The sequence below is a fragment of the Pristis pectinata genome, chromosome 12 (genome assembly GCF_009764475.1).
Source record: "Pristis pectinata isolate sPriPec2 chromosome 12, sPriPec2.1.pri, whole genome shotgun sequence".
NCBI lineage: Eukaryota > Metazoa > Chordata > Chondrichthyes > Rhinopristiformes > Pristidae > Pristis > Pristis pectinata.
Genome location: NC_067416.1, coordinates 22,427,464 through 22,442,699, shown reverse-complemented (window position 1 = coordinate 22,442,699; position 15,236 = coordinate 22,427,464). Strand labels below are relative to the sequence as shown.

At 37.6% G+C, this 15,236-nt stretch overlaps 1 protein-coding gene across 4 annotated transcripts in view; it reads right to left on the bottom strand.

Moving 5' to 3' along the window:
* Positions 1-15,236, bottom strand: part of edrf1 (erythroid differentiation regulatory factor 1) — a 53,783-nt gene that overhangs the window by 21,358 nt on the left and 17,189 nt on the right. Inside the window, exons 6-15 of one of the 4 annotated variants that reach the window (XM_052027270.1) lie at positions 14,221-14,380; positions 13,001-13,102; positions 12,675-12,796; positions 11,658-11,769; positions 9,792-9,939; positions 7,061-7,172; positions 5,496-5,607; positions 4,009-4,278; positions 3,660-3,749; positions 38-188 (exon numbers count right to left, since the gene is read on the bottom strand). In XM_052027270.1, coding sequence (XP_051883230.1) covers positions 38-188; positions 3,660-3,749; positions 4,009-4,278; positions 5,496-5,607; positions 7,061-7,172; positions 9,792-9,939; positions 11,658-11,769; positions 12,675-12,796; positions 13,001-13,102; positions 14,221-14,380 — 1,379 coding nt within the window. The remainder of the gene's footprint in view (positions 1-37; positions 189-3,659; positions 3,750-4,008; positions 4,279-5,495; positions 5,608-7,060; positions 7,173-9,791; positions 9,940-11,657; positions 11,770-12,674; positions 12,797-13,000; positions 13,103-14,220; positions 14,381-15,236) is intronic. The other 3 variants (XM_052027271.1, XM_052027272.1, XM_052027273.1) reach the window with 3 other exon arrangements.

The following is a 15,236-nucleotide window of genomic DNA, read 5'->3' as shown; positions in this document are numbered from 1 at the left end:
AATAAAGTACATGAGATATTCAGGATGTCTTTTTTACCTTTATCTAAAAACAGAGCAATTTGTTTCTTAAGAGCTTTGTGACCCGTGCATTCTGATTCATCTGCATACTTCAGAGGGATTGGAATACTTGGATCAGCAGCTGGAAGATCACTCTCCTTTTTAATACTCCCATCAACAGCCTTCAGTCCCTGAAATAAATAATTAGCATAAGATTAGCAAAACCAGTCCTCACAGTGAAGATAAATGACAAAGACCATGTAATTTGATCTTTAGGTTCAGGGTGTTGTACAACAGGAAGTTGCAGTAGATATCTGAATATATTAGGATCAATTTTAATTAAAACTTAGCATTCACATAATCAAGAAAAACTCAATTGCCAGATGTAAATGATTAGAACCATAGAACAATACAGCACAATACAGGCCCTTCGGCTCACCATGTTGTGGCGACCTTTAAACCACACCTAAGACTATCTAACCCCTTCCTCCCACATATCCCCCTATTTTAAATTCCTCCGTATGCTCATCTAACAAACTCTTGAACTTGACCAACGTATCTGCCTCCACCACTACCCCAGGCAGTGCATTCCATGCACCAACCACTCTCTGGGTAAAAAAACCTCCCTCTGATATCTCCCTTGAACTTCCCACCCATTACTTTAAAGGTATTCCCTCTCGTATTGAGCAATGGTGCCCTGGGAAAGAGGCGCTGGCCGTCTACTCTATCTATTCCTCTTAATATTTTGGATACCTATCATGTCTCCCCTCATCCTCCTTCTCTCCAATGAGTAAAGCCCTAGCTCCCTTAGTCTCTCCTCATAATGCATACTCTCCAATCCGGGCAGCATCCTGGTAAATCTACTCTGCACCCTTTCCAACACTTCCACATCCTTCCTACAACGAGGTGACCAGAACTGGACACAGTACTCTAAGTGTGGTCTAACCAGAGTTTTGTAGAGCTGCATCATTACCTCGTGGCTCTTAAACTCGATCCCACGACTTATGAAAGCTAACATCCCATAAGCATTCTCAACTACCCTATCCACCTGTGAGGCAACTTTCAGTGATCTGTGGATATAAACCCCCAGATCCCTCTGCTCCTCCACACTACCAAGAATCCTGCCATTAACTTTGGAGTTTGTCCTTCCAAAGTGTACCACCTCACACTTCTCCGGATTGAACTCCATCTGCCACTTCTCAGCCCAGCTCTGCATCCTATCAATATCCCTCTGCCAGCTTTGACAGTCCTCCACACTATCCACAACACCACCAATCTTTGTGTCGTCTGCAAACTTGCTAACCCACCCTTCTACCCCCTCATTTAAGTCATTAATAAATATCACAAAAAGTAGAGGTCCCAGAACCGATCCTTGTGGGACACCACTAGTCACAGCCCTCCAAGCTGAATGCACTCCCTCCACCATAACCCTCTGCTTTCTACAGGCAAGCCAATTCTGAATCCACACAGCCAAGCTTCCCTGGATCCCATGCCCTCTGACCTTCTGAAGAAGCCTACCATGTAGAACCTTGTCAAACGCCTTACTAAAATCCATGTAGACCACATCTACAGCACTACCCTTATCAATCTTCCTGGTCACCTCCTCAAAGAACCCTATCAGACTTGTGAGACATGATCTGCCCTTCACAAAGCCATGCTGGCTGTCCCTAATTAGTCCATGATTCTCTAAATGCTCATAGATCCTATCTCTTAGAATCCTTTCTAACAGCTTGCCCACCACAGACGTAAGGCTCACTGGTCTATAATTCCCTGGACTATCCCTACTACCTTTTTTGAATAAGGGGACAACATTTGCCACCCTCCAATCCTCCAGTACCATTCCCGTGGACAACGAGGACTCAAAGATCCTAGCCAACGGTTCAGCAATCTCCTCCCTCGCCCTGCGGAGCAGCCTGGGGAATATTCCGTCAGGCCCCAGGGACTTACCTGTCCTAATATTTTCTAACAGCTCCAACACATCCTCTCTCTTGATATCTACATGCTCAAGAACATTAACCTTATCACCACTGAACTCAGCGTCATCAAAGCCCCTCTCTTTGGTGAATACTGAAGAGAAGTATTCATTGAGGACCTCACCCACTTCCACAGCTTCCAGGCACATCTTCCAACCTTTGTCTCTAATCGGTCCTACCTTTACTCTTGTCATCCTTCTGCTCTTCACGTACGTGAAAAAAGCCTTGGGATTCTCCTTAACCCTACTCGCCAAAGCCTTTTCATGTCCCCTTCTTGCTCTCCTCAGCCACTTCTTAAGTTCCTTCCTTGCTACTCTATATTCCTCATGAGCCCTATCTGATCCTTGCTGTTTACACCTTATGTACACTGCTTTCTTCTTCCTAACTAGTTGTTCCACCACTCTTGTCACCCATGGTTCCTTCACCCTGCCATTCTTTCTCTGCCTCACCAGGACAAATTTATCCCTAACATCCTGCAAGAGATCCCTGAACAACAACCACATCTCCATAGTACATTTCCCTTCAAAAGTGTCATCCCAATTTACACTCTCAAGTTCTAGCCTTATAGCCTCATAATTTGCCCTTCCCCAATTAAATATTTTCCTGTCCTCTTTGCTCCTATCTTTGTCCATGACAATGTTAAAGGTTAGGGAGCGGTAGTCACTGTCCCCCACATGCTCACCCACAGAGAGATCTGTCACCTTACCCAGTTCATTACCTAATACTAGATCTAATATGGCATTCCTTCTAGTTGGCCTGACAACATACTGTGACAGGAATCCAACCTGGACACACTTGAACTCTGCCCCGTCTAAACCTTTGGCACTAAGCAGGTGCCAATCAATATTTGGGAAGTTGAAGTCTCCCATGATAACAACCCTGTTATTCTTGCACCTTTCCAAAATCCGCCTCCCAATCTGCTCCTCAGTATCCCTGCTGCTACCGGGGGTCCTGTAGAATACTCCCAGTAGAGGAACTGCTCCTTTCACCTTCCTAACTTCCACCCATACTGAGGATCCTTCTACATTATCCACCCTTTCTGCAGCCGTAATAGTATCCCTGACCAGTAACACCACCCCTCCTCCTCTTCTCTCCCCACAACCCCCCCCCCATCCCTTTTAAAACACTAGAATCCAAGAATATTCCTGCCCTGGTGACAGCCAAGTCTCTGCAAGAACCACAATATCATAGTCCCATGTACTTATCCAAGCTCTCAGTTCATCGTCCTTATTCCTGATACTTCTTGCATTTAAGTAAATGCACTTTAGCCCATCCACCTTTCTACTTTTATACCCTGTACTCTGCTTCTCCTTCCTCAAAGCCTCTCTACATGTTAGATCTGACTTTTCCACTTCTTCCTCTGACCTACCCCTCTGGTTCCCATCCCCCTCGCAAACTAGTTTAAACCCTCCTGAACCACCCTAGCAAATCTGCCTGCAAGGATATTTACTGAAAGAAAATATTCTTTTTTTTGCAAAAGAAAACTGGAACTCTGAAAATTAGTGTTCAAATCCAGTCCATGCCCCAATATTGATCTAGGCTCCATTACCGACATTCGGTAAGCCTAGTACTTTTTTTTACATTAAGTATGTGAAATGTGCACAAATGTAAAGCTAGATCAAAAACACATGCAAGCATTTACACAAAGTGATTGTTTAAAAAAAATACAAATGCAAGCTAGTAAGTTACCTCGAGAACATAATTGAGAACAACTCTACAACGTTCCTCCATGTCATGACAGACTGGAAAGGCGCAGCTGGGCTTAAAAACAAAAAAAAACTGTGTGTGTAAAATATTCTCAACTTAAAATCAATCTCATTCGTTTTGAAACTAATGATCATATTATTCTGGGGTTATATCATTTGTCCCCACTGTAAGCAAATCTGTTTCAAGAGAATCTGGACAATAATTTTTTTTTACTGAAGATAAACAATTAATGTGATCCATTACTTTTGATTATAATCTACACTTCTGATTAGTATTCAAGAAGTTTGGAATATACATTTCCTTGCAACAAACATTAAAGATTTGTTCATACCCTTATCTGGTGTGTTGATTTGTACTTTTCAGGTACAGACAACTCGCCAACAGATCTAATGACGGCAACAGCTTTGCTATCATCTGAAGGATCAGAGCCATTGCTGAATGAACCATTATCATCACTGTCCTCCGGAAGATCCTCATCTTCACTGTAACTATCATCAGAATTTTCATTCAGGGTTGATCCATTTTCATCTTGCTTTGGTGGCTCATTCAGTTGGAAAAGTTCTGAGATCATATAATTGGCTGAAGCAATAATCTGCACAAACTGAAATTTTAGTTGAAATAACAATAGGATAGAAATGCATTTCCTTTTTAATTCTGCTCAAGTCTTGAACAATAAAATGTTTAATATTTTCAATCCATTATTTAGAGGATTTTGACAATGCTGCATCGCAAAGTCATTAATTGCATCAATCCAATTTGATAATCTCTACATCAAACTATTTCATTGTCTGTAAAATGCTTTGGAATATCCCAATGTCATGAAAGGTACTATAAAAAATACAAGCAGCTGTGTACACTGTCCATAATCCTAGGGGAAAAGTGCATCATGCAAAGTGTAAAGCATCCAATAGCTGATACATTTTAGAACTTGCAAACAAAATAATTACAGTATCCATTTCCAGAAAGCTTACAAAGCTCAGACCTTTAACCATCCTTAATTTTTGGTACAAGATTTTTCTTGTTTTTTTTCCCAGAATTAGATCTTCCCGTGATCAAACACCATTGCTATCAACCACACTTTCTGCTAGTATGCCTCAGAGAGGAGCCAGCTCCTAGCTAATCCCCAAGGGCCTTTCCAACCACAAGTGGTCAATCTATCCCTTAGCAGCTTTGACAGCCAGCAAACTCTCACCCCACAACTCATCTACCATGCACATGGTTCTGTTATTCAATTACTAGCCAAGTTGGGATTTCCCTGCACTACCAAGCTCTCTCACTTACTCACTATAAGCAATGGAACTCCAATTAGCTTTTAACATATTTAAAGACCATCAATTTTAAGTTCTCCTCAAAATGCCTGGAAGATCAGTATTGTATAAACATTGAAGCAATGCTATATTTATTAACCTCAGGTAGGTTGTTAGTATGGTAGCAGGCATAAAAAAACTTCAGTTCTCTCCAAGTCTGCCTCCCCTCCTCAAATCCCTGAAATACAAACTAGCTGTTATAATAATTGATGTTTAAAAATAGAATTAAGTCCCATGGAAAACAGTGTGGTTCTTTGTTACGATCTCATGAAGGTTGTCAGAAGTTATGAGAAGCTCAGGATACAATGCACAAATACTTGCGATGTAGCTTAATGAGTACTATTGCACATGGGCATTTATGGCTTCAGGTTTAAAAAATGTAGCTTTGTTGCAAAAAATAATAGATCTTAAAATTGGTCAGTATGCTAAATACTTTGATGGCAGAATTTTAAAAATAATTCCAGAGTCTACAATGTCCATTAAAGTACATACAAAACAATATAATTTTTACCTGGGGATGTTTTTCTTTGTCCAGTAATTTAATGCAATTTAACAAGAGCATCCTTATGATCCCGTAATGCTTTCTGTTCTGAACTTTCTTCATCATCATGTTGCTAGCAACCCTGTAAACCATAACATATGTTCATGCAAAGTCTTGGTTAATGTACATTTGATTGGTTTGCAAAGCTGAACAACTATTCAACAAAAAGCAAATTTCATGCAGTTCTGTACTGTGTGTAATAAATTAGATACTATGGCCTTCTGTCAATGCTTCTTCCCTGTCTCCTTCTTCCTTTACATTACTTCCACTTTATTTGTCTGGTTTTAATCCATCTTGTGGAAGGGTTGGTGGGTGGCAATGACATATTACAGAAATAGAGCCATAAACTACAGGCAGCAAAATTTTCTTTGGTTGGAAGTGTTAGGAAAACATGGCCAGCAATCTCAAGAGTTCTATTCTGACACTGCTGATCCCTAGTTGTCATCACAGCAAGATCCACTTTATCTCACACCACCTATTTTCCTTTGAGCCATCTGTTCAAACAATAAACTCCTTACTCAGTCACCAAACCCATTTTTAAAACATCACCCATTCATCTTCCATTTGCCCATTTTTGTTTCGCTGACATTTTCAGACAGGCTTTTTAAAAAAAAACAAGAAAATATTGAGATTAGAATGGCAAAATATGTCCATCCATATTTCATATTATTTAAATTATCCCAGATAGATTGTTGTCTAGAAGACATTCAGATATTTGGTACAACTTCATTTTGAAACATTCTGCTCAAAGTCCTATCTGAAGTATATACAAAATCCAAACCACAAAAATGTATATTTCTGCACTACCTTCACAATTAAAGACATTCAATGGAATTGCTGTCAAAAGGCATAAAGCCCACAATTTTCACTTTGTAGATTAATGAATTCAAGTGTGTAACTGGCTGCAAATATGTTTTCCATGGTGAAATGTATAATTTATGGATGAGCAGTCATTCAACACTTACCTGGATTTGGAGGTTTAAATATATGGACTAGGATATTCAAGTTACATAAAGTTTAAGTGGAAGTTCAAGAAAGTGATTGAGAAATTGATTACCATAAGAATAATTATAACATTGCAGTGTGAAAACTTTCACCAATCAATCTGCAAAGAACATTAATGCACTGGTTTTGCAAAAGAATTATGGGGATAATTCTCATACTTGGCCTCCAACTCAATACCTTTTCATCAACCAGTGCAAAATCATTAAGGCAAAATATATGGAAGAGCCTCATGATGATGGTATAGAGAACTTTCTAAACCAAATGAAAGGATGATAGAAGGCCATTCAATACAAGGAAACCACCACGAGAGTCAAGATCAGTAAAAAGATAATTGCTAAACATAGTGAGCTACCAGAGTTGATAATCTTCAAAAGTAGATTGGGAAATAAGGAAATTAGATTAGATTGGATTACTCCAGTAAAAAAAAACCTGACATAGAAATTTTGAGCTGAATTGTTCTCTTCAATGTTCCAAACCATTAAGGTCCTTTAAGTTAAGCCTCAGATAATTAGAAGGAATTGAAAACTTACTTGTACAGCAAGACTGCCACGGGCATTGTGAAAGGATTTTGATATTTGTCTTCAGTTGTTTCTTCACAAAGTGTTGTCAGATCATAGAGTTTTACAATATCACTTCCACTTGCTAGAGATGACAAAAACATCGATTTGGCATGACTATTCATATTTACACAGACATTCATTGATTCACATCCATGAAAACATTGCATTATGTAAAAATGCACAAATCAAAATGGCATTTATCTTAAGTCTCAATATAAAAGCTGGTCAAGTATGTTAGTCAAAAGCCTAAAAATATAAAATACATCACAGTAGCATCCAAAATAAAAAATATTGAGTATATGTTGTATTAAGATAATAAAAATTACACATAACATGCCCTACAGGGAACACAGCAAGTGAAACACAATACATCCTGAGGATAGGGTGAACCCTTTGAGGGAAAATCTAGAATTAGATGTCACGGTTTAGGGATCACTCATGCAAGACAGATGGAGGTGAAATTTTTACTTTGAGAGTTGTGAATATTTAAAAATTTGCCTCAAAAGGGCAACAGAAGCAAAGCCTTTGAATATTTTAAGAGGTAGATATGTTCTTGATACACAATGAGATGAAAGGTTAGTGCAAGTAAGCAGATTGCAAAGTCAAGGTTACAAATCAGATCAGTCACATTCTTTTTTTATGTCAGACCAGATTCAAGGGCAAGTGGTCTACTCTGGCCTTTAAATTTATCTTCATATGGTAGTGATGAATTTTGCAGCAAGATGGTGGAGGTGCTGATAAATCTGAGTCTGGAGTCTGCAGTGTTGATGGTAAGAGTTCTTCCTGTGATGGTTCTTATGTGGCTGACAACCTATGCTTAAAAGTGTCATTGGTGGACATCTGGAGAGCTCTCTTTTTGTCTGATAAAACTCTTTATACTAAACTACAGAATATTCCATTACGTGGCCTCATCCAATGCAGTGCTCCATGTTGGAATTGGCATCTTTGAAGATGCCAAACAATTTCTTGACATAGCAGAATGCCCCTGAAAACCTTTTTATAGACTATTCATTGCTGCAAACTTTACATCATCCCAAGAGGCACTGATGTAGTCTATAGTTATCTTGGTATTATTCCTCTTCCTGAATTGCTGCTTGAAACTGAAATTAAATACCCGATGATTGCTACAATTGCAAGCCTTGACTAAAGTAATAGCACTTTAGTAGTAAGAACAAACTGGTGTCATGGGACAAAAATTCTGCTTGAATGTTGTCAACCACGTCTCCAATGTTAAGCAGATGTCCAGAAGCTTTGTTAACTTTGTGCAAGGCCCTGTTGACCAAATTATTGCTCACACAATCATTGTTTGATGAAGGGAGAAGGAAAACTATATATAATCTTGGAGGAGCAGTACCATCATCCAGACTTTTTTTTTCTTAAATTGCCACACCAGTGGAAGATTGGCCTTTGAACATTCCCTTAAAGCCCTTAGGTTCTCTGAGTAACAAATAACCTCCTGGAGGAACTCAGCAGCTCAAGCAGCATCTGTGAGGGAAAAGGAATAGTTGATATTTCCAATTGAAACCCTGGATCCAGACGCAGGATATCAGCCCAAAAAGTCAACAATTCCCTCCCACCCCCTACAGATGCTGCTTGATCCAATGAGTTCTTCCATATTCCAGCATCTGCAATCTCTTGCGTCTCTAGGCTCTCCGAGTAGTAGATTAAGAGATGCTAATACCGAGTCATCCTCAGCATTGCCTTCAAGGGGAATAGCAAGGAGACCTTTGGCTGCCTTGAACCCTTGAACAATTTTATTATCCATTGAGATGAACGTAGTCTCCAAATGATGTCCCTACAGGGGTCTATTTGTATCTTTATAGTCAATTTCAAAAATGGTCTATGTTAATACCATGGCTAGTTTTACGCTAAGTGGAACGCATGAGGCCAAGTGACTACGATCTGCTCAAGGCAACCATGCTAACATAGTACAGCTGTCAACCTAATGGACTGATTTTGCTGATACAACTACTTCTGTAATTTCAATTGCCATTGATTACATATGTCAGTGTAGGATACAACAGATATAGGTCAAAGGTTGGTACTTGTTTATTAATGGTTCCTATTGTCTACAACTACTGACTATAGTTCTCTCTGGGCTGGCATTAAGGAATGTTTATTATAAGTGAAAAAGTTTTGTAAATTGAGGAGGTATACCCTGGAGTAAATTACATTACATCAGATTCCTATAACTTGAATACTCATACATCTAAAACAACAAATCAAAGCTGGATAGGCAAACATGAGTTGGAAATTGTCCTCTCCAGACAATAGTTACAAATGCGAGATGAAGGGAAAAGGGGGTTAAAAAAAGCATTGATGTTAAAAACATTTTGTTTTTACAAGGCCAATTAAAACAAGATGCAGTAAAACCTTGCCTTCTCACCCACTACCTGGAACAAAGGTACAATGATTTCAGACAACAATGGGCAAGAGACATGAAGGAACAGAAACACAACTGCGTTTTCAAAGCAAATTGGAGAATAGAGAAATGCAAATTTAAAAAGTTAGAACACAATTGTATGGTTTGGAGGATGTAAAAATTAATGCACAACATTGCTGGAAATTAATAAGCAGCTCAACTCAAAAAAAATTGAAAATTAATAATATATAAATCAATACATAACATGAAAACATATATAGTCTGCATAATATTATCTTTAAAAAGATACGGGATTCTAATCCAATTCTCAAAGCTCACCTTTAAAAAGCCAATATGTATGTCCTTCTTTAGTACAATTTGCTTTTAGAAATGATAGTATATTCTGAGCAATATCCTTAACCACTTTTGTGGAGAAGCTGGAATTATCCAAATTGGGGATGTCTTCTGTCTTTATCATTTCATATCGCTATGTTAAAAAAAAGTTATAAAACTAATTAAAAGCTGGAATAGGAAAAAATTGTAATGTCACTACACACTGCTTGTAAAAAAAAAATTTTAAATAGTTTAAACAAGAAGACATCTAAACTGGCTATCAATTTTTATACAATTGGAACATAACGTACAAATGCCACATTTGTACGTTATCTCGGGTTAATTGTTTGGAAACATTACTACCTCGCGTGGTTAAAAATAAGTGAAAGCAAGGTACTTTCCACCTTGGCAATCTCACTATGGGTTATGCATTACTTAAAATGGATTATTCATAACAGCAGTAATAAGAGGCAAATAGAAAACAGCAGCCAAGTGACTCCTGTGTACCCCAAGATGCATTAAATAGGTGCTGAGCCAATTATGTGGACAGCCCCCAAGCAATAATACTCTATTACATGTGGCCTAAGGTATCACTCATTAGTGCAAGCCTTGCACACCAACACAGAAGCAATCCTCTCTAGCCCTTCCACTTGTAAATCTGTAATGGAAAGCAGGCAAGTAGTGGAGTAAATGGAACAGGTGAGAGAGATCAAATGGTACAGAGGAATATTGTGGGCTCAGGTACAACAAAGAATTGGAGATGTGTTTGGACTGGAAAATTGGTTGTGATGATGGGAAACTTGGAAAATGACTTATTTGTAGGACACAAGAACAGTGAAGAATGCTTAAAGCAAGGATCAAGCTGAGGGAGATTCTTGTGTCAACAGCCATGGACCAGGTCCCCTAAGAATCTTAAGGACTGCTTTTGTGCAGGTGCACAAATGAATTTTGCACATGATACAAAACTCACTTTGCATACTAGCTGACATAATAACAAATACTTGAAGATATTTCAGAAAAACTAAGACCTATGTACAAAGAACTGCCATATATTGAATTTTAGATTAAATTCCTCTGTACAGTGCATAAAAGCATCCCAAATTTCTGCTACGATTTGGGTGATGGGGAAGGAAAAAGTGCCAGCATCAATTAAGTAGGCTAGGCAGAAGAGAAATTAAAAACATCAGTATGATTTGAAGAGGAGATGCAGGAAAATGCAAAAATGAATTTTGGTGGAAATAAACTTCAGAGGCAGGTGATGGAGGTGGGAGAACATGCCAGAACAGGGAAGATGACATGAATGGTTGCTATTGTGTTTTAAGACAAAACCCTAGGAGCAAACTGCACTCAAAACTGAACTATAAAATCAATAGGAAAACTGATCAGTTTCTTTTCAAGATCTTGCATAATCACAAGCATAAAATCTTTTATGGATTAGTGTAACCAGAATGTTTTAGAACTAAACTTTATCACCCTCTCTGCATTCAAGACATTTGAGTTTTATTTATACTGCTGAGAATCAATGGATCAAGGTTCAAGAATGACTTTTTCCTTTTAACTAATTTCCCTATCAGAGAAAAGTTAACCAAAAGTTAACCAAAAGTTAATCAAATAGAGTGGTAGAAATAATGTTTCATAATCTACAGTACAGTAGTCAATTTCAAAAGACAAAGAGAACACACAAGTTATTTTTGATAGAAAGATATTCAGAGCATTCTTGTCATCACAATTACTGGAATTTTTGAATCCTCAACTTTCCTGGAGTATGATAAAAATGTTTTATTGCTTCCTCAGGTTGATCACTTTAAACATAAAAAAAGGTAATTGGACTAAAAGCAAAGAATATTTTCCCATAAAGAAAAGTGTTTTTACCTGTACAATCCCATTAACGTGAAAGCACATGACAAGCTCTGGAACATTGCACATTAGATTATCTAACCAATAATCAATCCCCGTCAATATATTAATTGGTTTGTTGCTATCTCTAAAAAAAAGTAAAAACAAAGCATCAGAAAACAGGAATAACTTCTTTATACATATATATCTTTTCATGTATTTTTGTTTTAAACATACGCTAGTGTGAACTAGATCTTTTGGAAGTCCCAGTCATATCGCAGCTCTTCAAAAGTCTCTAAAAAAAACTTCATAAATATGAATAAATATCTACTTCAAACCCAGCTGGCAATCATAGACACAAGTTAACAAACTAATCTATTTGCAAACTTAAACTTTGGGGAATTCAAATGAGCACAATAACATTTGTATCAACACACGAAAAGCTGAAGGAACTCAGCAGGTCAGGCAGCATCTATGGAGGGAAATGGACAGTCGGCGTTGTGGGTCGAGACCCTTCAGAGTCCTGATGAAGGGTCCCGAGCCAAAACTTTGACTGTCCATTTCCCTCCATAGATGCTGCCTGGCCCACTGAGTTGCTCCACCACTTTATGTTGCTCCAGATTTCCAGCACCTGAAGTCTCTCGTGTCAACATTTGTACCAAGTTGTACAGAATAGTGTTATGATCATTAGATTGTTTAAAAATCCTTTGCCTTGCAAGTTAATACAACAACAAAAAAACTTAAAAAAATAATCCTGGAAGGTTGTCAGACCAAATCCCAGCTGGCTGTTTACTTTTCCAGTTCTAGTTAAGGAGCTACAATTTGCCTCAGCACAGAAGTTCAAGGGTGAAAAATCATCAGGATTTGTAATTTGCCAACATTCACCTTCATACACAAATAAGGCACTGGGGAAAGGCCAGCACCTACATACAGCATTTCTTTTCATGTGTGTGGATTTTTTTTTTGCAAATTGACATCAAATATCTTTAACATCTCCAGGAGCAGGAGAACAGAAAATCCATAAAAAGAATTGCTTTCGATATTAGGATTTACCTGAGTCTTAAGCTGACAGCTGGATATTTTCCACCACCAAAAATAGGCATATTTGAACCCACGAGCATGTGAATGTCTTCAAACGTCCATAGAATATTCCTTACAAAATCATTTTTTAGCCCCTTTAGAATAAGAAACATGTTATTAAAATTTATTTAGTTTTAAGATAGAATATTGAATAAAGGAAACAAACAAAATCAGTTATCATGGTAAAGGCTAACAAAAATAACAGTACCAATTTGATCTATTAAAAATGCCAATCAGGACCTATTATAAAAGTTCCCTTTGTTTAGGGAATTTATTGGAAATGGTCATCTTCACCATACCTGACTGTTTTCCCCTTCATTCAAAAAAGTAGTCAGGTTTTGTTCTTTCGGGGTAGAGGCCACCTGCTCTAATACATATGTGGCTCCCAGAGGAACATTCCCCTGCAAAAAGTGCAAGCATGTATATTTTTACCCAATACACACACTATTTAATCATTTGAAAAGTGTTAAAATATTAACACAGTAGAGCCTACTTAAGATCAGGTTCCAAAGAACTCTCCATCATTTCCCAATGTAGTTATTATTTCATATTAATATAATACAATTAGAATACTTGCTGAATCATCAGTCCCTATATCAGATTAAAATTTAGATTGTGCTTTCAAGCACAAGTCCATTTTCCCATCTTAAATTGCAATTACCTCCAATTGCTTGAGAAATACAAAATTTAGACCTCCTCCCACCAAATGTCTATCACTGAAAATACAGTACTCAGCACTGTGGCAATTAAACTCAAATCCAGTAACAGAATGCCAGTAATGCACAAACATTTTGTAGACACTCCATAGAATCCAATATAAAAATAATTGAAACTGATCTTCAAGACTCCACTGTAATACATTAGTATAAACTTAACCTTCATGCCTCAGGAATACAGTTCAATAGATACTGGAGTGGCAAGTTTCATTTAGAAGGTTGCATTCATATTAGAATATCATGCAGAAGAGGGCTGGTCTTTTAATCTTTTGAATAATTTTGAAGCAATTTAAGGAAAGTACTAGCTACGACATCTGTACTATTAAAATGTAGTGGGATTAGTAAATGTTAATTTCCTAAGGAATTATGCTTAAATCATGATGTGCAGAAATAGATTCAGAACTTTCAATTTTTATACCATTTTGATTATTCAATTTGTAACTCCATCCAAAAGATTACAAACATTTATCTAAAGTATTCTAGTTGGAAAGGGAAATTACCCACATGACCGTCATAGAAAATATGCTTGACTCAATAATTCTACAACAGAAATAAACGATGGTTTAATACCCTTTATCAATGACTTTTGCCACAGGTTGCCTGGTGATTATACTTCCAATCCAAGTTTTAAAGAAATCCACTAAATATTACAAATTTGGGTTGTAAATATTATCAACACTTATTAAAATATTTTCTCTTAACCAGATTTAACAACTAGTAACATGTTTTTTTAAAAAACCTACTCAACACCTTCATTTAGTTTCACCTTAGGAAATGTATTCACAAAGACTAAATAAGTCTACCTGTTCTTGAGGATTTTCATCTTCAGGGACAGAAGCAGGGGCTCTCAGAGGTGCAGGCCATGAGGACTCCTCTACTTCTATTTGGTTTTCCTGGGACTGTGTGTCAGTGGGCTGTGCTATCGGAGTTGGAACTGCTTCTGCTGCACAATCCCCATTGATGCTAAAATTATTTGAAAGAATATTATATCTGCAAAAAGCTGATAACATTCTAGATAAATCGAAAACCAAGTTGTAACAAAAAATATCTGCGATGCAAATTAAATATCATGAAGTATATTTAATTCACACGAAATATCACAATTTTTTTTCTAAATCATTAAACAAAAATAAACATTTACAGGGTAAAGCTTAGGCCAGATTGAACTAATTAAAAATTGGTGGTTTTGCCACAGTGTCTCAGCCAACATCAGCACTTATGCTCTGCTGCTGGATTCAACACGGAGTCCAATGAGCCCTGGAATAAAGGGCCTGATGCAGCTGTATACCTGAAGAAGTTGGTGTACAAATGGCAGCCCACGCATTTGATAGAGTCACTGACCATGTGGAGAAAATAGTTAATAATGTTTATTTTACTTTGACGTAATTATTTTTTATTTCAATCTACCTTATTTAATCTACCTTACCAGTTTTTAAAAATGTTTAGAAATAGATCAAAAGCCTATGACAACAATTAAGATGCTGTCAGTGCATTCCAAGGCCAGAGTCTCAGGATATGATACCCGAGGTCTAGACATCAGAATGTACTGAACTGTGCTGGTGCCTGTTGGTACGCAGGGTCAAGTGTTCCATCCTCCCTATCTAAAGAAAGGTAAGTCCAGACACATGGGCACCTTAGGTGACATGTCTTGTAAAACAGTGGGTCCAGCATGATTTGGCCCATTATCTGTACAAGAAAATGTAACATTTATTACCTTTGAAAATTAATTGAGAGTCCAGTCACTCAACAAGAAGTCAGTCAAATTTTACAGGAATTTCCATCCTTAAAGTAAAATCTCCATTACTATTATTGTACTTGA